Source organism: Aspergillus tubingensis (genome assembly GCF_013340325.1).
Source record: "Aspergillus tubingensis WU-2223L DNA, scaffold_3, whole genome shotgun sequence".
In the NCBI taxonomy this organism is placed as follows: domain Eukaryota; kingdom Fungi; phylum Ascomycota; class Eurotiomycetes; order Eurotiales; family Aspergillaceae; genus Aspergillus; species Aspergillus tubingensis.
This window is the reverse complement of record NW_023336277.1, coordinates 2013317-2038898: the sequence shown is the minus strand read 5'-3', so window position 1 is coordinate 2038898 and position 25582 is coordinate 2013317. Positions and strand designations below refer to the sequence as shown.

General features: G+C 54.0%; 2 protein-coding genes across 2 annotated transcripts; both read left to right on the top strand.

Moving 5' to 3' along the window:
• Positions 1 to 294: 294 nt before the first annotated feature.
• lah (involucrin repeat protein) lies at positions 295 to 19082 on the top strand (the record flags this gene model as incomplete). Its single annotated transcript, XM_035496951.1, has 3 exons — positions 295 to 5706; positions 5835 to 17450; positions 17553 to 19082. The coding sequence occupies 3 exons, from the start codon at positions 295 to 297 to the stop codon at positions 19080 to 19082; spliced, it is 18558 nt and encodes a 6185-aa protein (XP_035352844.1).
• Positions 19083 to 20341: 1259 nt separating this feature from the next.
• On the top strand, positions 20342 to 23260 carry AtWU_01836 (magnesium transporter CorA family protein; the record flags this gene model as incomplete). The annotated part of the gene is made up of 4 exons (XM_035496950.1): positions 20342 to 20754; positions 20830 to 22857; positions 22922 to 23124; positions 23190 to 23260. 4 exons carry the CDS (start codon positions 20342 to 20344, stop codon positions 23258 to 23260), a joined length of 2715 nt encoding a protein of 904 aa, XP_035352843.1.
• Between the last annotated feature and the right edge of the window lie 2322 nt (positions 23261 to 25582).

The following is a 25582-nucleotide window of genomic DNA, read 5'->3' as shown; positions in this document are numbered from 1 at the left end:
GCCGATCTATACCCGCCCGCCTCTTTCTTTCTCATCTTCAATCCCCATCACCACCTAACTTTCCTTTCCACCCTCCCCCAATCTTCGCCTCGCTAATACGGTCTCTCCTTTCTCATCTAACGACCCTGTTACGATTGTTACGATTTCTTTTTCTTATTTCTTCAATTTCTTTTACCCTTCTTTCCCTCTCAATCAATTCCTTTTTGGTTCGATTACTCAATTAGGCGACCGCGTCTATCCTCTATTCCACATGGTTGCCTGAGTCGCTAGAGCTTTGATCGCTCTCTGCCCACCATGTTCAAAGCCCTTTTGGGCGGGGGTCGCTCGTCTTCTGATGTCCGCAGCTCCTCAAGCTCCAAGAGCAGCAGCCGTCGCAGAACCGACTCGAAATCTTCCACAGTAAGCCGCAAGTCCTCACGGGGTGACGACCGTGATCGTGGCTTGGGCGATCTGTCCAACTACCGATCCTCCAGCAGTCGGAGTAAGCGCTATGCTCCAAGTGTGGCAGGCGAGTCGGTAGCCTCGAGCTATGCGACAGCAGACCAGGGCACCCCCATCGAACCCGACCGGGTCATGATCGAACGCGCACCCCGGCGTCAAGATTCAAACGACACCACCGACCGTCGAGATCGATACCGAGACAATGGAGATGGAGAAGGGACAAGCTCCCGCAGGCGCGAGCGAGCGCGATCGCCGAGTCGCGAGCGTGAGCGTGATGGCGATCGGCGTGAACGACAACGAACTCAGTCAGGCGATATGTATGCATCCCCAGTAACTACGGGCATGCCTCCTTCTCCTGGCGACTTCGCCACCGCGAGTCCTCATACGTACCCTCCAGTTACCGAGGCAATGCCTACCACTTCAATGCCCAGCCCGCCGCATGCAACCGCATTCTACGATCCTCATGTAACACAGCAGTTTCCTGGCCAATTCCCGGCATACGTTGCTGAGCCTTACCAACCGCCAAACCCTGCAGGAGAAGCAGCCGATTACTACGGCGATCAGGGGCAGTCCGTCCAAGACCAGCCTGGCGTCCGACCTAAACCTCCGTTGGTAGCCCCCAGCGACCAAGCGCATCTGATGACCGCATCGCCCACCGCAAACCCGCCGCCAGAGCCAAGTAGCATGGGCCAGGTCGGCGCTGCAGCGGCCTACTTTATGGATGACGCTGAGTTGGGAATGGAACAGCCCGTTGAACCACCTTCTGCTTCTGCGCCGAAACCACCAAAACCATCAAGACCACCAAGACCCTCTGTACAGACGGCTGGAATCTCAAGCCCACCTGCTGTCGCCACTGCAACGACAATGTCAGGAGCTGAGGTTATGGATTCCCCAGGGCACACTATCTCGGAATCCCCTGCAAACTATGTGCCACCTACCGCATCGAGCCCTCCGAAGCCTCCTCATTCTCATGGAGCGGGTGCTGCAGTTGGCGCAGCCGCCGCCGGTGCAGCGGCCGGTTATATGATGAGCCACCACCATCAGTCTGCAAGCGTTGACCATTCTTCTCAGTACACCATGCAAAACTACGAAGAGGTACTCCCAGCCTACCCGGAGACTCCGGCGTTCCCCCCTCAGCAGAATATGCCGCCTTTTGCTGCAGGACCTGCGGCAGCGGCGGCGGCGGCGGCGGCCGGGTACGCGGCGAGTCCGCTACATCCCGATCATGCTGCAGTATACCACTGTGCTCCTTTCCAATCCGGAGGTTTGGCTTTTCAACAACGTCAACAAGGCCCCTTGGACAAATTTATCAACTTTTGGAAGGACCCAGAAGGTGTCGGCATGTTCGAGGATTATACGGAATCTATCGGGGTCTGCAAATACTGCTTTGAGCCAGGCACGACATCTCAAGACGCACCTCGCAAGCACAACCACAAACCTCGCCGCCGCTCTGCTGATAGGTACAGTAATGGATCACGTGTTGATAAAGCAAGCCGCTACTCCTCGTCAGAGGACGAAGGAAGGCGTCGCAACAGGTCGTCGAGAAACTCGTGGTTGCCCGGGCTACTTGGTGGATATGCGGTCAAATCTATCTTCAGTAGTAAGGAGTTCGACGAGTCTTACAGCATTCGAACGGGTGAGGTGGCGAGCTCTCGGCATTCGATCCACGAAAGTGAAGGCGCCTCCACAGCCGGTCGACGAAGCCAGACCTCACGCGGAGTCTACAGACGGTCCCATCGAAGCCGATCGCGGGAACATACCGACCACAGCTCCTATCATTCGGACTCGAAACTCAGCAGATATGAAGGATCTCGACTTCGCTCTCGGTCTCGCTCCCGCTCATCATCTAGAAGTCAGCGACATGCTGCCCTGAGGAATGCGGCCCTGGGCGTGGCAGTTGGAACAGCGGCTGTGTCAGAATACGAATCCCGTCACAGAAGCAGGAGCCGCAGTACATCTTCGAGGGGAAGGAAACCTAGAAAGACATCTTCTTCTGATGAATCTTTTGTGGATATTTCAAGACCCGCTCGCAAGACTGTCGGTAGTGGCTTCAGTTCGTTTTTCACTGCATCGTCAGAGAACCGCCGCAAGCGTCGGACCAAGAGGCGCAAGAGCATCTTCTCTTTCAGCAATAACAATTCTTCGTCATCATCACTCGATGCAGATCTGGCCTTTGGGTCTGGATACACGAAGCGCCAGTCAGGTAAGTCTAACAGGCGAAGCAAGAAGAAAGCGGATACAGATGTGGATGCTGCCTTACTGGGTCTAGGCGCAGCCGCCACTGCACTGGCCGCCTCATCCCATCGCAAGAATCGGCGCACTGGGGAGATACTTGTCGGCAAAGAGACCCGATCCGGTCGGTCTGATTACGAGTCGTCTGCTGCTAACGATGAGGGCTGGGAAGATCTTGACTCGGGTGACCAGTCCTCCTCAAGTGTTACTTCCGGCCTCGCATTCGGCGAAAGTGGTCATTTCCCCAGCACTGACTCTCACTCTTCTGATTCCGGAACGTCGAGATGGCCTTGGAATTGGGGAAGCAAGAAGTCCAAGAAGAAGCAGAAGAAGAGAAGGTCTCGCTCCTCGGAGAACCGCTTCCCCACAGAGGCTGCGGTCGCAGCTGGTCTCGGAACGGCCGCCTTAGCATCAGCATACCACCGAGAATCTAAGGTATCCAGTCACGATGCTGCAAGTAGTACTGGAAGTCTTCAACACGTGGTTCCTGTCCCCACCAGTGACCCTTCACATTTCGACACCATCAAGGCCTCATCTCAACCTCCTTCCCAGCCGACATTGGTCAGGCCAGGACCTATTCCCCTGCAGCAGCCACAGCCAGTGACTCCGGTTTCGCAGGCAGTATACACTTCTCAAGGCGAATCTATCCCCTCCTATAGCGTACCTGATGTACACCCAACCCCTGTAAGCGCTTTCATGCCTTACGAAACCCCATCAAGAAGCGACAGATGGAACCAGAGGACCGCAGTCTATACCGAGAGAAGTGATATCTCCGCGAGATTCAATCGGGCCCACCGGCGTAGTGATTCCTCCCCGGTCTTCCACGCAGAGCCCCTCGAGAAAATGTCGTCGTCAAGCTTTAGACGTCGCTCGACGCTGAAAGACCAGGCCTCAGTCCAATTTGACTTGACCGAAGAACAGGCTAACAAGGAGCGGCGTACCAATCGCCTGGAAAGTCTGCGACGGGAGGGCGATGCCGGCGGAGGAGTGCGACTTGTCGATAGAGAGCAAGAGATGGCGCTTCGGGATGCTGAACGTCAAGCAAGCCAACAGAGAGAACGTGAATATGAAATGTCAAAGATCGAGGAAGAAAACTCACGCAGAGAGAAAGAATCCTCGTCCTTGATGGGTGCCGCTGCTGTAGGAGCGATAGGTGGTTTTGCTGCTTCCACAATGATTTCTAGAAGCAGTTCGAACGATGATTTCTCCGAGACCGCCAGCCAACGTCGGCACGAGGAGCGTCGTGAAAAGCGCCGAGCAGAGAGGCGCCGCGTTTCCGAATCAGAGTCTATCGCATCAAGTCTACCAATGTCGGAGAGTGGACGAACCATGGCAGAGGAGCGCTCGCAGAGAGACCGCCTGCCGGAGGATGTGAGGCCCCGGCAGTCTCGCCCACCTCCTCGCACAAAGCCCGTCTACGAGGACTATGCTCAATTCTTTGCTCCTGAGGAGCTACGCTACAGCCCTGATACCTACACACGCCGAGAGCCCACTTCGATGCCAACTATTATCGAAGTAGAGCCTACGAACGAATCTGCTATTGTAACGGAGGAACCACACCCTGACTATAATGGTTTGCCGTGGCCTGTACCTGGTCTGACGCTTACTGAGCCAACCCCTCCCCATAGCCAGGTGGGCTCCGCTAGAGCGACACCAATTGTATTGGTCCCTGAACGGCACGAAGGAGAGAACAGGTTTGAACGGCAAACAACCGGCTCACGGGTATCATGGGGCAAGCATGAGACGCATGAGTACGAAGTGCCCTCAACATCCTCCGAGCATGAATCTGTCGACCAAGATACTAGGGTCCTTGAGCACATTGAGGAGGTTGAGCCTATTACCGCAGACACTGCACGGGACATGCCATCAAGCTCCTCTAACCAGTCTACAACTAAGCAGTCTACAACTAAGGAGGCCCCAACCATGGTAGGAGCAGATATCGAGTTTGCTGCTGCACTTGCTGCTGCAACTGCAGCTGCTGGCTTTGACCCTTCGCTTGTAACGGATGATCCCACATTCCATACTAGGCGCTCTCCTCCTACCTCGGAGCCGAAGGTGCAGTTTGTGTCACCCTGGGAAGAAGCACCCGTGTCACGTTCCGTGCCCCATGGATTTGTGGAAGGCGAAGTCGAGACGCCGGACGATGACGAGAACATCCAAATAGCACCGGAATACCGCATCGAGGATGGGCCCCTCTTTCCGGAGCCTAAATCTCGTACTGGTGAAGAGCTCGCAAACGAGCCCCGGCAATCCATTGCCCAGGAAGTTATCGAGCACCTCAGCCGCAGAAAAGAGCACAATGCCAGCGATAGCCCTGCCATTCAGCCAAGCCGGGAGCCCGTCAATAAGAGCGTTTCTGAAATTCCCGTGGAGGTCCTTTCCATGCCCGGTGGCTTTGAGCCTGAAGAGTCGATAGAGAGGCAGGAAAAAATGAGCGATCCAACCTCCACGCAAGACCGCGGCTCTCCTTACTTCGTGTCAGCGCCTGGAACCAAAGAGGATGGCCCATCGACATTGCGAGACACTCCAGAGCAGAGCAGCGGTGACATCGAGCCAATCGACGATGACATTGATCCATCCACAGTCGGGGCTGATGAGGGTGAAGGGAAGAAGAAGAGACGGAAGAGGCGTTCCAAGCGCAGTAGTAGTGACAACTTTGAAGACGCGGTTTCCATCACCTCTTCGCCCGCCAGGCTGGAAGAAAAGACGAAGGACACCAAACCCGGCAGTTTCTTGAGCAATCTTTTTGGGTCAAGAGTTTCAGCACCGGTAGAAGACAAGGGAACATCCTCTGCTGATAAATTTTCCTCTCGGGAAGTCCAATCGGAGATCGGGTCTGGACGTAGAGAGAGATCTTCACGGCGTCGCAGCTCCAGTCGAGGAGATGGGCTGGATGACGAGTCCCGCAAGCAGCATGACGAGGAGAACATTAACGTCGAACATTATAAGTCTAGCAGGCAACGAAGGGAAGAGAGACGTCGACAAAGATACGAAGACATGATGGAATCTGGTAAAGCGTCGGAGCTTGAGAAGGTATAGTGCTTGGTTGTCTTTCTGATTACCTGTAAATTTTGGCTTTGCCTTGGTTATTCCCATATCCGTTTGACAGTTCTTGTACAGCGCATATACTAAGATTATCTTTCTTCTTCTTCCATGTATAGGATCGGAAACAATCCCAGGACGACGAACAACAGTCTTTTTTAGAGGAGGGCCCCGAAATGCCAGTCAAGGTAGACGAGGGTGATGGTCATCGTGGTGCTTCGGGGCGGCTGGATCCTGAGATCACAGGGCTGGGACTTGATGTCCTCGACTCCCGGCTACGGAGTCGCTCTGCATCGCCGCCTGCGTCTGAGAAGACCGCCAACCCCGCGCCCATGTCGCAGAGTAGACCAACCTCGCCTGAGCTAGCCCGGTCTCAAGAAGAGAACCAAGGTCAAAGATCTCGGCGGTCGTCTGTGTTGCGGTCAACCGAATCCCCTACTGCAGTACCAATACACTTCCGTCGGCCACCAACTTCACCTCGAGCCAACCGCTCTCCTTCCGTTTCTTCGGTCGTCGTTCCTTCCCCTGGTTCTCCAACACAGGGTCGTCGCCGCCCGGCCTCCACCGAGTTCAAGAATTCTCGTGAAATCCGGCCCTTGTGGCTCGTTGAGCGCTTTGGTGCTAGCAAGTCGGAGGCTCACCCTGATGAGCCCCTCCCTTCTTTGCCTTCAAGCAAGGCTTCTTCAGCAAATGCATCTGTGGAAGACCTTGCAGCTCTACCAGATATGAAGAAGTGGGAAATGGTTGATCTCAGCGAACACGTTCAGGGACCGCCACGGGCTATGGCCGTAGAGACTTCTGCTGCACAGAACCAATCAAGCGATGAGGGCTCGTACGACTTCCTCGATTCTCAACAAGGCACTCCAACCGCCGCTTCGTTCGGCCAGATTCCTCATCATCCTCCTTCCAGGAAGGAGAAGCTGAAGTACGAGTTTCATTCGCCCTCTGAGCTTTTGCAAGACGTCAACGTGCACCAGGAATTGCCACCATCTCCAGAGATTGGCCCCCTTCCCTCAGCTGAAGGTTCGGCAGTTGGTGTGAAAGAAGAGATTGGAAATGAACGCCTGGAGACCCTCCCGTCGCTTCCTGAAGTACGCCCATCTACGCCTGAAAACAAAGTACCTCATGGCGAAGATGTGGCCGAAACTACACCAACACAGCCCAGGAATGATTTCGCAACCCTTGAACACAATGCTGATGTAGAAACCGGAGGTGATGCTGGTACCTCAGGTGATATAAAGCTCGACTCCCAGCGCTCTGAAGAGCAGATCAGCCTAGAGAAAGCACAGACAATTGAGGAGGGCGAGCACACCGCCAAAGCTGCTGCAAGTGAGGACCTTCCGGTCCAGATCCCTACCTCAGATTCTCTGGCGCTAGACAAAGATCGATCGATTGAGCCGGTTCAAGAGAGCGCACCTGTAGGTGTTGCGGCTATGGTCGGTACGGCCGTGGCAGCTGTTGCTGGTTCTGTACTGGGCAAGCTAGACCAAACCGAAGAACTACAGGCTCGGGAAATCGATCAGGCCAAGGGCGAGATGGGTGTTCACGAACCAGATAACTTTCAGGTCGATGTCACCTCAACTGAAATAGAGTCTACGCCAGTTGTTACTGGTACAGATTCTCAAGACGTGCCTGAGGATGTCGCACCTGCCCCGACCGTTGATGAACCCGTTCAAGGAAAGGCGGATGCCGATACAACTTCCACCGCAAAGCATGCTGGAGCGAAGACCGACGAGCACAATCCGGAACAAGTCAGTGCTGAGGTTATGGCAGAGGCTAGCCATTTAGTGCCTGAGGATGCTAGCAAAGCCTTGGATGATAATGTTGAAGTTCCTGCAGAGCCTCACGTCGAGAGTGAGAGACAAGAGCAATCAGCGCCACGTGAGCAAAGTGATGCAGAGAGTCCAGAGCTGGTGACGGAAGACGAGACCAGGGGTGCTGACCCAGAGACCGCCATCCAGTCCGAAGAACACCATGTGGATGTATTGGCACCGGGAGAAGACTCGTCAGAGGCTAAACAGGAGCCGGTGGAGGCTGCTGCGGGTGACATTAATGTAGATAACCCGGAACCTACTCCAGCTGACACAGGAAGCCATTCCAGTGAACCCACACAGGAACAGCCCGAAGAATTAGGCGTCAGTGGGCCTGAAGTGACAGTCGTCGAGGATACCCCCGTCGGAGTGAAAATGCCGGAGGGAGAAAAGGCCCTTGTGGAGGCAGAGATTGCTCAGGAAGTGCCAGTAAGCGACTTTGCTGGACCTACTGAGATTAACGAAGAGCCACTCCTGTCCGAGAAGGCCCCTGAAACCGAGCATCAGGAGCCGGAGCCTATCAAGACCGAGGATGCTCTCCTCAGCTCGGAGCCCGCAGCCGAAGCCACGGGTGACGCTACGACTGAGCCCCTCGATACCCAAGCCGAAGAGCCTGTTGCAGATGTATCTACGTCTTCGACTTCGAAGAAGAAAAAAAATAAGAAGAAGAAGAAGGGCAAGAGCATCGATCTAGGCACTCCCGAGCCTACCCCAGCTTCGGATGAGCCAACTACATCCCAGGAGGAGCAGGTTGCACAGAGCGCTACTGAGCCTGAGGTACCTGAACAGGCGCTAGAGTCTGAAATCCAGGAGCCGGGGCCGGCTGAGCCCGCTGCTGCTCCTGAGGAGATGGTCACCGAGACGGGGCCTCTACCTACTACAGCTGAGGCCGACACAGAGCCCAGCTCCCACGAGACAGCAACCGCCGAACAGCCTACCGTGGTTGCGGAATCGACTGGCGAGACTGCGGTTGAGCCTAAAGATGAGGAAAAGCTAGTGGAGACATACACACAAGCGCCAGCTTTAGCGGAGCAACCTGCCTTAACCGACGCGCCTGCCGCGGAATCCGAGAAGCAAATGGAGCCCACATCGCAAGAAGTGCCCAATCCCGGTGATGCTTCAATCACAGAAGAGGTTTCTGCAGAGGCCAATAAGCCAACCGAACAGGACGCCCAGGAACCACAACTGGCGGATCAAGTCACACCTGAGGAGTCACTAACCAAGACGGAAGGTCTGGACGATGCAAATGTAGACACTCCAGCCGCCGAACAGCCTGCAGAAATAGAACAGCCTGCAGCTATGCCTCAAGATACGCCTGCCGTGGAAGAGCCCGGCATTCTACGAGAAGAATCTGTGGTAGAGGAACCTAAGGCAGAAGAGACCCCGGCAGTCCCCGAACCTCAGCCAGAGGCTGAAGCAGTGCCTGTTGTTGATGCCGCAGAGTCTGCGGATGCACCGGCCTCTTCTAAGAAAGCCAAGAAAAAGAAGAAGAAGAAGAGTAAAGGTGCATCCCAAGACTTGACTGCAGAAGAGGCTGTAAACGCCGAAGACGCTAAGCCTGCCGAAGAGTCTACGGCTGTGGAAGACAAGACCGAGACTACTATAGCGTCTGGGGATCTAGAGGCGGCTCAGCTAGCTGAGGAGGCTATTGTTGAACAGACGGCACGATCAAACGAACAACCCAAGGAGGTCGAGACTGAGACACCCCTCGAGGGCGACGCTACGGACAACAAGGCCGAGCCAAGTGACGAGGCTGTGACAACACAGGATGCTACGGGTGTAGAGGAGAATAGTAAGCCCTCCGAGGAGAGTGTCAATCTCGCGAACGAGGAAACCAGTCAGGCTACTGCAGCCGGACTAGACGTGCCTACAGTGGCTGATGCGCCTGAATCCTCACCGGCCGACTTTATTCCCGCTCATGCTACAGAATCTACGGAGGATGCCAATAACTCCCAGTTTCCTGAGGAGCTTGCAGCACCTATAGAGCCTGAATTTGCTCAAACGGCGAGTCATGATAACTCTGCAGATGTTGTGGAGCCGAATGAGAATGAGGCGCCGGTCTTCGAGCATCAGCCTGAAGAATTACCTCTTAGTGCTGAGGCTAAAACTACAGTAGCGGAAGAAACGTCACAGGATCTCACCACGGAAAAGGAAGCCGTTAAACCCGAGCCAGTTGAGTTCGAAAAAGCAACAGAGCAGCTGCAGCAAAGCGAAGTCCAAGAAGTTGATATCCAGACGCAAGAGAAAGAACAGATATCCGAGGCTAAGGAAGAAAACGAGGTCCCAGCGACCGAAGCCGAGCTGCAGAAGGATATAACGGAAACCGCGGACTTACCTGCTGCCGATGAAGCGAAATCGATTCCCGACCCAGCTATAGCTCAAGATAACTCTCAGGAAGCCACTGAGGAACTGGAAGCTTCTCTATCACGCAAAAGTAGCAAAAAGAAGAAAAAGAACAAGCGCAAAAGCGCCGCCGCGACCTCGCTAGAAACAGAGCCAACCGAGGATTCTCAACCAACGTCCTCGGCCGAAATTTTTTCAGAAGCTCAAGCTGCCACGGAACCTGAGCTTGCTCCTGAGGATGTAGCGGTTGTTGACACTGGAGCTGCCCCCGAGACTGAACCTGCTCCAGAACCTGAGGTTGCAGCTAACGCTGAAGCTACCCCCGAAGTGGAAGCTGCACTCGGAACCGAGGCAGCACCAGAACCAGAAGTTGCTCGTGAGGCCGTAGCTGCTGTCGAGAGCGAACCTGTCCTGGAGCCCGAAGCTGCAGCCGAAATTGAAGCTGCTTCGGGAACTGAAGTTGCTCCTGTGACTGAAGCTGCGACTGAAGTTGAAGTCGCGACCGCGACTGAAAATGTGCCTGAATCAACTGTGACTGGCGAAGAATCCCCCGAATCAAAGGTGGCAGATGAGGCTCGCGACGAAAACAAAGAACTGTCAAGCCATGTTGCGGAAACGGAGAGGAGCGATGAATTGAAGCTTCCCGAGGGAGAAAAGCCCGAGACAGGCGATTCGGCTGGGGACACTCAAGGGGTTCAAGCGGAAGAGGCAGTAGAGGAACAGCCGAAAAAGAAAAACAAGAAAAAGAAGAAGAATCGCAAATCTTCCGCCCTGGACGAAACCGAGCCTGAGCCTGAGCCTGAACCCGAATCTGAGGCTAAACAGCCCGAGCCCAGTCAAGAAGACTCCGCCGAGCCCCCGCTCCTCCAAACAAGCGGTGAGCTGCCATCCGCCGCCCAGCAAAATAATGAGGCTTCCGAGGATGCTATAGCGGAGCCCCTCGCCGATGCCACTGTTAGCGACTCAACCCTGCCGGTGGAGCAGACCGAGGCCAATGATCAGGCACCACATGTGCCCGATCAATCGGCGGTCGAGGCGGCGCCTGAACTCGACCCTGAATCCGAAGCGGGGAGCTCTACACCGACTGGTAAAAAGAGCAAGAAGAACAAGAAGAAGAAGCGACAAAGCCTGTCTGCGTCGCCCGACGAGAGCCTAGCACCTGTCGAGCCTCCCCTAGACAATATTGATCCTACGGTTGAGACTGCGGAAGTTCCCGTCGCTGCCGAAGGTTCCGCCCCCACAGAACCCGAGCAACAAGAAGAGGCAGTCCGAGAGACAGAACCCATCGACGCAACCGAAGCCCCTGTAGAGCAAGCCACTGAATCTCCTCCCATGACTGCTGCTCAAAGGAAGAAGGCGAAGAAGGAAAAGAAGAAGCAGCAGAAGCAGCAGGCCGAATCCGTTGACATCACGCCAGCGCCCGAACCAGAAGCTGTGACCGTGCCCGAGGATGCTCCACCAGAAGACCCAGCTCCTGAGGAGCCAAAGTCTTCCGTGGATGAGAAAGTGGATCTTCCGACAAACGAAAACGTAGAGGCAAGCGAAGGGCTTGTGTTGGAGCGAGCTAAGGAGGCTCCTTCTGAAGAAGAGACCCCGGCCATTGCAATCGACGAGTCACCGAGCGATTTGCCTCAAGGTGCAACTGCAACTTCTGAGCATGTCGCGCCGGAGACTACGGAGTCTGCAGACACTGCAGACGACCAGCATCACGATGCGACCTTCACTGATGCTGGGCCACAAATATCTGCTAATGGTGTATCGGAACCTGACGCTACTTCCACAGAGGAGCAACCTCAGGAGGCCGCTGAGAAGAGCCCTATGGGTGAGATGACTGCAACTGAGACAGAAGCTTCAGCAACTAGAACCATGGATGCCGTTGATCAAGCGCCTCTGGACAACGAGCCATCAAAGGAAAATATCGAACCCACCGAGGTGCAGGAAGAGCAGCCTGAACCCAAGAATGATGAGCCCGTATCTGAAGCCCACCAGGCTGAAGAGGGCCAGACAGGCATGGATGATGGCGCTGAAAATGACGCTTCAACCGAGAAGAATACCGAAGCAGAAACAGCACCCATTGAAGCTTCCGTACCACAGGATGATGTCGCTTCAACTGTAGAGGGCTCTCAAGAACAGGCTCCAGCGGAACTGCCTGCTAGTTTTGAGACTTCGGAGCAAGGCGCAGTCGAGCATGAAACACCTACTGACGTGGGCCAAGAAGAGCCAGCACAAGAAGAAATTCAGACTACATCTTCTACAAAATCAAAGAAAGACAAGAAAAAGAAGAAGAAGCGTCAGTCTGCCAGTCTTGATGAGTCCCAGCCTGGGCCCGTGCAAGGGGATGAGAGCAACGAAACCCCAATCGAGGCAGGCAGCGGGCCTACTGACACTCCTGAGGACGTCAGCAACTCTGCTGTATCCGAGAACGTTGACCCTTCTGAGGACACTGTTCCAGAACCGCCAACAGAGGAGATCGGGGACATTGAAACTGCGCTCAGTGAGCCGATCGAGCCTACTGAACCTGTCCAAGATCCACAGGAGTCATCGAAGTCCAAGAAGAAGGCCAAGAAGGACAAGAAAAAGAGGAAGTCGGTCTCTTTCGCAGACGCGGAACCGGAATCGCAACCTTCTGAGCCGAGCGACCCTGCGGCCGATGCACTCGGCGCCAGTCGGCAGGATGATGAGCCCGTGCCCAAAGACGACGCTCATTCTGGACTGTGCCAAGATTCCCATGATACTGGATTGACTCAGTCTCTGGAGGCTGAACCTGCTTCGGAGCAGCCCGCTGAAGAAACGCCTACTGGCGAGACGCGTAATTTAGCGGACGAAACTCAAGCTACTATGACGGATGCCACTGGTCCTGAGGATGCTGTACAGCACTCACCCGAACCTGTGACTGAGGAGAAAATTGAAGAACTGGAGGATCCGGTGACTCTACCATCAGACGAAATTGATGCCACAGCGGCCCCGAAGTCTGACTCGGCCGAATATGCTTTTGTTACCCCCAAGGAATCAGCAGAGGAAAACGAACCAGCCGCAGACATCATGGCCAGAGAAGCAGTAGAACAAGTGCAGCCCGAAGCGAATCCGGAGACGGATGCGCAACCTTCTGCCCCAGAAGCTGATCCCCAGCCTATGACCACGACTGCTGAACAGGAGAGTGGCTCCTCTAAGTCCAAGAAGAAAAAGAAGAAGAAGAAGAAAAGCATGACTGCAGAGGCAAACGAAGATACTGGTGCAGATGATGGACCAAGCGAGCCAGTTACGCCAATCGAACCCGGTACTCCTGCAGAGCCTGAGCTATCTACCGAGCCTGAAACCCCAATCGAACCTCAAACGCCGCTTGAACCTGAGGCCGCAGTTGAACCTGAAACCGTGGTTGAGCCTGATACACCCGTCGACGCTACAGTCCCTGCTCTGCATGAATCCGAGGTAGTCGCTCCACAACCAGAAGATCCCGAGAAGGACGCCCCTCCCATGTCAGCCAAAGCGAGGAAGAAGGCAAAGAAAGACAAGAAACGCCAGTCCAAGAGCCTAGCCGATGCTACGGAGCCAGCTGACGAGACTCGCCATTCGAGCGACACTCAAGTGCCCAGCGAAACGAAGACCGCGGAAAAATCGCTCGAAACGGCAAACATACCTGCTGAAGATGACGGTAAAGACAATCAGTCCCACGGCACCGAAAACCACGGCGAGAACGATAAAGATCTGATTTGGACTGATGACATGGTATCTCCGCAGGTAGAGCAAGAGCAAGCGACTTCTTCCGCTCATCCACCCCAACTCGAGCATGAGAAAAGTGAAGACGACCCAGTTTCCGTTCCCTACGATGAAGTAGTTAAACCCGTTGAGCTGGATTCCAATAACTTAAGCCAAGATGAACCTTTAGCAATTAACGAGCCGGAGGAGTCGGGTGATGCACAGGGAAGATCAGAGACGCAGCCCGCTGAAGATATGGTCAATCCTGACGATGAAACTGGGCAAACGTCAGTGGGGGAGCAAGAAGAGTCCAGCACCGACCGAAATGTGATCGAATATGTCTCTAAGGATGTTGTAAAGGAGACAGAGCAGACGCCGATTAGGGAGGACGCTGAGCACGAGGATGAACAGCTTGTCAAGGAAGAGTCGCTTAGCGTCAGTCCGGAAAAGGAGTTGACGGATGAGGCTACGGAGACGCGTGTAGGGGAAGTCATCGAAGCCCCGGATGCCACGCAGCAAGGAGAGTCCATCGAGGGGGTAGTTGAGATGGATGATTATACGACCAATGTACCATCAAAGAAAAAGAGCAAAAAAGAAAAGAAGAAAAAGCGCCAGGCAGAGCAGGCAGCAAGCCAGGAAGAAACCGAACAGGGTATGGCAGTTCAGGGCAACGAGCAAGCAACAGCTACGGCTATTCCCGACGAGCTACCCGTGGAAACCGCAGCTCCCAGTACTGAATCAGGCCCTGACGCATCCCTTATGCCAAAGGATGAGGAGGAGCCAGCATCACACGATCTTGAAATAGCTGCCCCCGTCGAGAGTCACGGAGAGGAAGCTGAACAGCCAGATGATGTCCCATTTGAATCAAAGCTTGATTCAGGTGATCAGCAGCCGGATATTACAACAATTGTTCAGGTCGAGAAAGACACCCCTGAGGAACATGCTATTCCCGAAGGTGTTACTCCGGAGGCTGCCGAAAAAACCGCAGTTGATGTTGGCGAAACCCTTGCAGAGCCAGTCTCTAAGACGAAGAAAAACAAGAAAAAGAAGAAGAAGGGATTAAGCCAGGCGAAAGATGAGACTGAGCCTCAGGAGGTGACTGAGCCTCAAGAGGTAACTGAACCGCATGTCGAGAGCGAAGCAGTGCCGGACAATGAGCTGGTCGGCCAACAGGGAGTGGCAGATGCAACTTTCGAACAGGCTTTGGAACCCACAGAAGACAAGAACAGCTTGGATGCCGTACAAGATGACGCAAACTTGAACGACATTGTTGATGAGCCAGCTCCTTCGGGTGACAAGGCTCTCGAGTCAGCCGCAGAAGCACCAGAAGGACCTACACTGGTGTCAGAGCAGTCCCTTCAAGACAACATGGTCAGGAATGAAGACAATACCAACTCATCTGCTGCGGAAGCAACAGAAGCCATTCCGAGTGACTTGACCCAGGAGAAGCCCTTGGAGGAGGCATTCCCCACTCGTAAAGAATCCAAGAAGAAAAAGAAGAAGGCGAAGAAACAGGCCAGAGATGAGCAAAGCAGTCCCACGCTTGCACCGACTGAAGGGGCTGTTACCAGTGACGAGGGTTTAACGTGGACAGATACTCTTGATTCCACCCGTCCTTCCGTCGAAGAAAAGCAATTGACAACTCCCACCGTGCAGGAGGATGGAGACAAGGAAGACCATCAGGCCCCGCAGGCTGCGGAAGAACCAGTCCGCAGCGCAGAAGAGTTTGATGAGCCCCGAGAACTGTCTACTGCAGAGAGACAAGATATGGTTGTCCAACAAGAACCAGAAACGACCAATGCAGAACAGGATACGGAGACACTAACAGAAAAGCACGACCTTGGGATGCCTGAAGAGTTGTCTGAGAAGTTCCCGGAACAACAGGAGGCACCAGCTCCCACGAAGAAGTTGTCCAAGAAGGAACGCAGAAAGGCCAAGCAAAGGGCTGAACAAGAGCTTGTAGAATCTGATAGGGGGCAGCAGCCAGGTGTTGACGCTGGTGCTTCGGCGGACCAGAACCTGGTCCAGCAGCAAGTGGCTGAAGCACCAGACGCGCTGGCTGCTGAACAGGCTACGGTGGACGATGTCTCTCCGGATCCACACTCTGGGGAAGAAGAGAAGCGTCTGGAAAGCCAAACCCTCGATGTCCAGAACCCAGAAGGTGAGCAACCCCACAAGAAGGATGCCACCAGTTTTCCACCACAGGAAACTGAGATCCCGGCTTGGGAGCAACGCGCACAAGATGATGACTCTTGGCCTATAATAGACTGGGAGAAAAGCGAAGTCGATGCTACCGAACGATCACCCGATTCCTCACCCGAAGCTCGTGCTATCCCGTTCGAGCCAGGCATTGCAGATTTTGACGAGAACGCAATCCCGGAAGGGGTGATCCGACACCCAAGCGCATCAGCCGCGGCAGGGAAAACGACAGTCAGAGCATTTCAGCAAACCCGAGGCGACGTACAAGCTCCCTCTGAAGCAACTGCTGTTCCGCCAATTTCACCCTCTACCGCACTCGATGTAGAACACTCTATCTACGCAAAGACTAGCAGCGAATCCCTCGGTTCGGAGTCGCAGAAACAAAGCAAGGTTGCCAGCATCTTTCCTCAACTGGAACGAGGGTATTTTCGTCGACCAGCTCTAGTTGAGCCGTCCGAGTCAGCAAAAGATGGGGCTGAGGAAGAGACTATTGACAAGGAAGCAATTCGCGACAGCGCGATAGTCTTGGAGGCGCCCATTAACACGGCCGACTCCCCGTCTTCGGGGCAGGACGATGCCAAAATTGCTACGGAACCTACTGAAGCAGATGAGTCTACACAACCGGAGACTGGATTGCACCCTTCTCCGAACGAGCCTACGATCGAAGTTGAAGCAGATACTTCGTATAATGTTTCTGTGCTTTCGGACGGACCGGAAGAGAAGTCTAGACAAATTGACATACGGTGGGAAGAACAAAAGGACAAGGAGTCTCCCAAGGAAGTTGAAGCTGAAACCACGGAGCCTAGCCTTTCTTTCCACCACGAGGCTCCACTATACGCCCCGTCTCCCGTGCATGAGCGACAGTCGGTACTCGTTCGGTCAGGATCCCCATCCGCTAAAGAGATTGGACAAGAAACGTCACGCTCTAGCCCAACTTGTGAGCTACGACGTAGCCCGTCAATCCACGGTCGACCTAACCAAACGCGACGGCCGTGGTCATTGGAGGTCGACCAAAACTCTCAGCCACGTACGCCCTCGCCACAGCCGACAGGGGTGGATCGAGAGGCAGTCTCCCCGCCGCGGACACCATTGCAAACCATCGAGGAGGATGAGCCAAGGGGTCGAACGGAGAGATCCACCGGTTCAAGAACCGTGGGTCACGGACGCGGCACGCCCCGTCTGGAGATGAAGCCCGAACATGTGCTTCCTCGCCCCGAAACGCCGACCCGGAAGTTTACTGACAATGCGTTGGCCCGTCAGGCCTGGCCAACACCGGATAAAGAAACGCCGTTTGACGATGTCGATATCAAGAAGCGTAGCCCTGAGAGTCAGCTGGTGGAAGGTAGATGGCCGGCTGAGGTGCTCAAGACGCCGGAACAAGACAAGCCAATTCTACGGCCCAGCAGCAGCATCCGAGGGGTCAAGAGCATGCACAACATGACGCCGAACCTCGAGCAGACGCCGACTCCTCGATCGCTGCGACGCAATCATCGCACTGCCAGCGGAGATTTGCGGGCGGCAGCCACCACTCAGGCGCAGGAGAGCGACGACCAATCAGAGCGCAAGCCCCAGCCTCCCGCTTCTTCAGCCTCGGACCTCAACCTCGAGCGCATCGCCTCTTCTTCCTCCTACGACCCCGTCACCGACAAGGGCAAGCGTCCCCTGCGTAATATGACGGACGTTTATGTAAGTTCTACTAGTTGATTTTTCATGAATTCTGTGCATTGGTATTTTCGTCGTTATCGAAAGGTCTGGGTTGGCTAACCGATCGTCTGTTTACTACTGTAGGAGGGTTGGGGTGAGACGCCCAGCTCGCCCCGGTCGCCTAGCCGACCGCCCAGCATTCGGCACCGTCGAAGTATGCAACACCTCCAAGAACTCGAGTCTCGTCTCGACCGCCTTATTTCGGAAAATCGTCTTCTCGCCGCCGCTCGTGAGGAAGCTGAAGATAAACTCCGCAAGACCTCCGTCGCCCGACGCAAGAGTGACCATGCCCTCAACAGCCGCGACGCCGATCTGCGGGACAGGGATGCCGAAGTGGAACAATTGAAGAGCTCGCTGGAGTGGTTGCAGAAGGAAGTAGCCCGTCTGACTGAGGAAAATGCCGGGCTCACGACGACGAGCTCCAACCTTACTGCCACTCATGCGCAAGAAGTCCAAGTTATGCAGGAGACGTTCGATCGCCAAGTCGATGCATTGCGCTCGGAGAATCAACAATTGTCCGCAGAAATGCACGATCGGGTGCGACAAGAAGTGGAGACGGCATTGGCCCAGAAGGATATGGAGCTACGACGGCTACGGGAGGAATTGGAGAATGCTCGCGACAAGGTGAAACAACTACAGCAACAGATCGCGGCAGCCATGCAGGACGACGTCTTGGTCTTCCGCGACGAGGATTACTTCGATGCTGCTTGCCAGAAGCTATGTGGTCATGTACAGCAATGGGTCCTCCGTTTCTCGAAGCATTCCGATCACCGTCGCTGCCGCAAGCTCAGCGATCTGCAGGATGAAAAGATTGCCGACCGGTTCGACAACGCCATTCTGGACGGTTCCGACGTAGACAGCTACCTCGGCGATCGAGTTCGTCGTCGTGATGTATTCATGTCTGTTGTCATGACCATGGTCTGGGAGTTTATCTTCACACGATACCTATTCGGCATGGATCGTGAGCAACGACAGAAGCTCAAGTCTCTGGAGAAACAACTTGCCGACATTGGCCCACGCAGTGCTATTCACCGGTGGCGCGCCACTACTCTGACTCTGCTCTCGAAACGGCCAACCTTCTCGAAGCAGCGTGAGAGTGATACCGAAGCTGTCGCCTTGGAGATCTTTGACACTCTGTCGCGCCTCCTCCCGCCACCTACCAATGTCGAGGCCCAGCTTCTGGACTCGCTCCGCAAGGTGCTCCGTGTCGCGGTCCACCTGTCGATTGAGATGCGCACCCAGCTGGCAGAATACATTATGCTACCGCCACTGCAGCCCGAGTATGACACCAATGGTGATCTTGCTCGCCAGGTCTACTTCAACGCCTCCTTGATGAATGAGCGCAGTGGAGAGACCACGTCAAATGAAGAGCTGGAAACGCAGCAAGCGGTAGTCCGGGTTGTTCTGTTCCCGTTGGTGGTGAAGAAGGGCAATGACCGGGGAGAAGGCGACGATGAGGTGGTCGTCTGCCCGGCCCAAGTGCTCATTGCCAGACCCAACAAGGACAAGAAGGTGGTGAAGATGCTCAGCGGTGACCGCATGTCCCTGGATGCCACGAGATCCGTCCACAGCGTCGCCCCATCGTCAACCATGGACATGAGCAATGTGATCTGAGGCGTCACACTCAGACTACAATTTGTCTCATAGTCTACGGTAAACGACGACTGCACACTTGTCGGGCAGTCTGATCCATCGTTCTTTGCTGGTCGTTATGGTTTTGTTTATTCTTTCACGTTGGTTAGCACGGGAGGCGTCAGGACGGATGGATGATGGGAGCCGGAATCCAACCCGGTTCAAAAATGGTAATGAATAATGCTTGGAAGGCTACTTGGAGCGTTTGCTGTGTTTTCAATTATATCCCCTGTTTGGTTGCTTTGATTCTTCTTGTCTATTTTATGTTTCATAATATTCTCATTTCTTGTCTCATATTGATGATGTCTATGATGATGCCCGATATCTAGAGCTGACGATATGACGGCCTTGATTGCTACTTTGAAGTTATGCCTTTTATTTTCGATTTTTTTCCCATGTTGTTAATGTAACATTGTGGTGTCTAATATGTATGACTGTATGTAGTGTGATGACAATGAGACCATTGCAGGCTCTGAAGAAGACAAAGACAGACAGACAGACAGACTTTCGTATTTGGTGTTGGGGGGAAGCTAAAAACCATCGGTGAGCCAGTGATGTCATCACCTGACTGGGCGGGCCTTAAAGCGGTGATTATGGCCGGGCAGGGGGATTGGAGCTCCCAATTTCCTTGCTTTTTGCCAGGCATTTGGTCTGGAACTCCCTCCCTCTTCCATCTTCCCCATCGTTGCTTGTTCTTCGGAACTTCTCTTGACAGCAGAGGTCCTTCATTGGCTTCCCCACCTTTCATCCCCATTCTAGTCTATCCCCCATCGTGTACTCTGTACTACACAGTATCTACCTCTAAGGACTGCCCCCCATTTCTCCAGTTGATGGAGCTCAACCCTTGCCGTTGGAAGTGCCTCATGTCCCACCACGCCTCGCCCCTCGCTCGCCGATCTCCAATCGCACTGCGCACTGCGCCCCGATGAATTGTCCCTGACCACGCTGAGCCCTACTAGGCTGGCCGACACTGCATACCCGATAACCTTGCGTCTTGGATTGCCTTTTTTTATCCTCGTCATCATTACTCTCATTCTTATCGCAGCAGTCATTCCTCGGTGTCGAGAACCCCCGTGCATGGTGCTGCTAAACCGTATACTATTTACTACTAGCTGCAAACTTATCGCCTTGGGAAGTGGAACCCATTAAGATAAGGAATTGAGGGAACATTTTCCCAAATATTTGGGCCGATCATCGTGCATGCAGCATCCGCGGCCCCGAGACCCTCGTTCCAGATCACAATGCAGCCTTCACCGTCAACTCCGCATCAGACCGCTCCCAGCCCGTCCAAACCCTCCCGGCACAGTACTCGACGTGCCGGTGACTCCCAGTTAACAATCACGCGTGGCTACGACACTCCTGGCTCGGATCGGAAGCAGGACGATGGCGCAGGAAGCAGATCAGGTACCACGGTTAAATCTGCCAAACGGAAAAAACCCCGTCATCGAAAGCGTCGTCATCGCCGTCAGTCCTTTCTCGGCGGCGCTGAGGATCCTCATCCCGCTGCTCCTCATGCCTCGATCCCCGACGCAGGTGAGGATATCAGCATGATGGCTGATCAGGCTAAGCCGCAAGCTTCGCTGCCGTTCTATAAACTGGGTAGTAGGGATCTCAGTAGTACGAGTTTGGAGAGTGAGGCTTTGTTGGATCATCGGTATGTTACTTTTGTCATGTTCCCTTGGTTTGGGATTTAGTTTTATGGGGCTAATGAGTGGGTGTTTCTACATAGTCATCAACCGTCGATGAGACCTCGGAGAGATAGTCGTCTCGCCCAATCTTACCGTCCCGGTTCCTCGACCACCCCCTTTCGTCCCGAGTCGGGCTCCCAGACCCTGCCGTCGGCGCACAGATCGTATCGAGTGGATAATGATAGTGGTGGGGAAGAAGAGGAAGTCAATGATCGGACACCGTTGATGCCACCGCCCTCTGCCCATAGTCCTAGCTTGCCTCGGTACGGGGCCGACTTTCGGTCAAGCCCGCTGTCGTTCCACCAGCGACGACCTGCCTCCAGTCGTTCGAGTTCTTCTCGATGCTCGCCTCGTGCCATACCGAGTCCCAAGTTTGGCGAGCAACAAGATCGTGATTATGACATCAACAACCCTCCGTCAATGCCAACGTCGCCCAAGCTCGGGCCTGAGATGAACTATGACGATGCAGTGGTCACCGGGGCAGAGTTTGACTTTTCGCTCGCTAAGTCGATTGATAATCGTATGGAACAACTGGCTCGCTCGCATGATGTGTTGATCGACGTCGATGGAACCAATAATCGTCCCGCGCAGTCACCCGGGTCGTCGCCGACGTCGCCGCAGATTAACCCTCAGGAGCGTCTCCGTCGTCGCACAACCTTCCCAGCTGAAGAAGATGTCTGCTTCCCCACGGAAGAGGTTTCGGAAATTGCCGAAGAAGACGCACAGAGGGCGGCCAAAGAAGGCCATCGCCGACGGCGGCGGCTTAGGGAATGGCCGGATCTATCCGTCTTGGAGGATTGGAGCCGCCAGGAGAAGGAGGAGCGTTCAGGTGCTTATCGCGCAAAGAAGATCAGTGAGCCTATGCTTGTCGAGGGTCGTCTTCGTCCACAGTACCGACTCTGGCGACGCGAAGAGGAGGAAGCTCCCTACCGGTTCACATACTTCAACGAAGAATTCCAGAGTACTATCCACGCCCAGACCATCTCGGAGCTATGCCAGCCTGGTGGTAGTTTCCGCGAGCTCTTTATCCCGGATCCCCCAGAGTTAGACATCTCGTCGGATGAAGAGGAGGAAGAGGAGGAGCACCATCAAAGGGAGGGCACCACGGACCACAACAACCATAGCCGTCAGCCCAGCGGCAACGTATCCCGGGTCATGTCGCCGAACGGTAACAGTCACGGCGCCAATGGCAATGGTATCCATAATCACAACAATCACCAGGGTGTCTACGGGAATCAACGGCACCAGCCTCGAACTTCCATCATCAGTGAGGCTGTCACCGAGGCACGAACATCCGCCGAAGCGTCGCCCCTGCGCAAACCAGTTCAACCCAAGCCCAAAAGGTATGGGCCTCGGCCGACCTTTTGGCTTGATGTTCTGTGCCCGACCGATGCAGAAATGCGAGTGCTCGCCAAATCCTTTGGTATCCATGCCCTGACGACCGAGGATATCATGATGCAAGAGGCGCGCGAGAAAGTCGAGCTGTTCCGGAACTATTACTTTGTCAACTACCGCACCTTTGAGCAAGACCCCAACAGCGAAAACTATCTCGAGCCCGTGAACATGTATGTTGTTGTGTTCCGGGAAGGTGTGCTGTCCTTCCACTTCTCGCAGACGCCCCATCCGGCGAATGTGCGCCGACGAATTCGTCAGCTGATGGACTACCTTATCCTCAGCTCTGACTGGATCTCGTATGCTCTTATTGATGACATCACGGACGTGTTTGGCCCCTTGATTCAGGCCATCGAGGACGAGGTAGATGAGATCGACGAGAAGATCATGCAGATGCATGCAGACGAGCGAGGTATGGGGCCCAACAAGGAAGAGGATAATCAGAGCGTGACCACGTCTTTGGCCCCCGGTGAGATGCTGCGGCGCGTGGGCGTGTGCCGCAAGAAGGTGATGGGGATGTACCGCCTTTTGAGCAACAAGGCAGACGTTGTCAAGGGCTTCGCCAAACGATGCAACGAGCAATGGGAAGTGGCGCCCAAGTCAGAGATTGGTCTCTATCTGGGTGATATCCAAGACCATATCATGACGATGACCAGCAGTCTGACCTACTATGAAACGTACGTTGCAGCCTCTATCTTTTACATGGATATTGATTTTGCTAATTTAACGGCTCTGTTGTAGGCTTCTGTCGCGTGCGCATTCGAACTACCTGGCGCAGATCAACATCCTGATGAACGAGCGGCAGGAACAAACAGCCGATGTGTTGGGAAAGTTGACGGTGCTGGGTACGATTGTCCTGCCGCTGAATATCATCTGTGGTATGTGGGGGATGAACGTCAAGGTGCCTGGTCAGGATGTGGACAGCTTGTCGTGGTTTTGGTCGAGTAAGTCTCTCTCCCTCTCTTCTACATTGGATGAGGATGTCGTGGCTAATGGAGTCTCCGTTTAGTTACTGCGGGGCTAGTTCTCTTCGCCATTGCGTCGTTCTACATTGCGAAACGAGTGTATAAGATTGTCTAGTCTAGTCTAGAGATGGGTCTGGGTAGAAGAAGGTTGGCTCTGGTTTGCTGTGTTCAATTTTCGATTTCCTATTTAGTTACTCTTTTGGCTATTACACTGGGGTTGCATTGAGAGAGGTATGGCGTGATGAGAGTTCAGTTTATTTGCAATACCTTTGGGTCTGGCTACAGCTTCTTTCCTTCCATCTATCTGAGAGTGTATATTATGGCTAGGATAGGACGATAGAGGTTTATGGTATATAGCATGTGAAAGGGGGAATGTAACCCCCCTTCCCCTTGAAATATCCAAGATATCTGGTAAAAAAGCTTAAACAGAGTTTTCAGGTTATTAGCACAAACCTGCTGGGAAGAAGTTCGTTCCGCGTCTCGAATGTGTTTCTCCGGGGGGTGAGATGAAGTCATGATGATCCTCCCGGTCGGAGGGATGTTCCGTATTGGTTCCGTACTGTCCCGTATGGTCGGGAAAAGGTGGTCTGGCAGCAGGTAAAGTTACCAAACGGCGATGTCACTGCAGGTATTGATTACGTTCAGGCTTATGATGGCGTGGATTCCTGAGGAATCCCCGTTTGGAGGGGATTGTTTTATTCTTAGCTTGAAACTCGAAACAAAAACATCCAGAGTCAGTAATTTGCAGAATAATTGGACGGACTGACTTCATCACCTTCCATCCTCTTAACTACTACTACTTCCTCTCATCTCATCTCTCGTGTCTTTTACCCCCTCCTCACGTCATTCCCCCCCCCCTCTTTCTTGTCCTCTGTTTATTGATCTTCCTTTCACTATCTACCTGCTGGTCGGCTGCTCTACCTCCACCAGCTAGCTGAAAGAAAGAAGGAAGGAAAGAAAACAGGTCCACTTCACTGCTTGTTGACTCCCACGCTAGACACCTTTTTTTCCTTCCCGTTCCTTGACGTGGGCGGCTATCATTGGGTCTCGCCGTCCCCTCCCCTTGACTGGCCCGATCGGGGTCCTCCTCTTTCTTCTTAGTACTAACTAGATACTACTGCTCTCTCTCTGTGTGTACGCACGCAGACGACGACTGGAACTATCTAGTTAGTTACTTACTTACTAGACTTACCTAAGTAAGTCAGTGCAATCGTCGCTATCTAGCTATCTAGACTAGTACTTTCGGCCTATCTCCCGTGCTGCACTTTCTGGGTGCCCCGGTTACTGGCGAAAAAACTGGGTCAGCTTCTCTCGGGTACCGGCTTAGTGCTATCACTATCCAAGTACCAAGCAGCTAGCTAGATACACTACGCTACACACTACACACTACTACTATTCTCTTGTTGCTGCTGCTGCTGGTTCCTTGATGGCTGGATGGTTGGTTGGCGGTGCTACTAGTACTGCTGACTGCCACTGCTACGTACTCATCACTGGCTTGTCTGCCTGTGTCTGACAGTTTCCGCAGTCGAAAAGTTTCTGACTTCGCAATCGATTCCTTGCGTCTGACAGCCTGTCGAAACCTGGCTTGTCCATCCGCCATTCCCTCCTGCCAGCTGCCAATAGACATCATCAAACCCTCTCTGGACTCCCCTCCATCCCTCCCTCCCTCCCTCTTCACCTCCACCATCCACAACCGTCCGCCTCCCGCAAGCCTCGTTCCGGCCATACCTGCAGTTGGCCACCTGGATCGACACCGTTCTCTCGTCCTTCCCGTGAGCTAACGCGCTTGGAGCCTTGTTCTAGACGTTCCATCTCACCGTCTTCTGATCGAGTTATGTGCACGGTTGCGCCCGCGTTGACGGCTTCGGTCTACTTGGATTATTACTTGGTTTCCTGAAAAAAAAGGGCCCGGGCTTGGAAAACAACAACAACAACAACACAATATCCTCCGCTGGGGTGGGCTGCACCATACATTCACCACACACGCACACACATACACATACACCCCCCTAGTTCTTGCATCCCTCTCTACAACCTTTTCTCCTCCTCCTCGCAGGGTTGATATACTTTTCCCTCCATCTGGTAATACTCAAGACCATCAGCAGCATGTGGCTGTCGTCCATTCGTCCTCTCACTCGGTTGACTGTGTAACGTGGTTTGGTACGACAGACAGGAGACCGCTGTCCTGAATTCCCAACGCGGCGACCACTTAGCTTTCGCCGTTTTTTCTCTCGAGCACCCCCGAATCTCCTGACACCCAGTGCTTTATTTTTTTGTTGTCTCTTTTTTTTGGGGCACTCCTCCCCCTTCCGTCCGTCCTGGGGTCTCCTGCCGGCTGGTGGCTCACCGATACTTCATTATTGGGATTTACTTTTCCTTTTTCTTCCTTTTTTCTTACCCTTTTTTTTCTCCCATCCTCCCCTGTCCGGACCTTTGT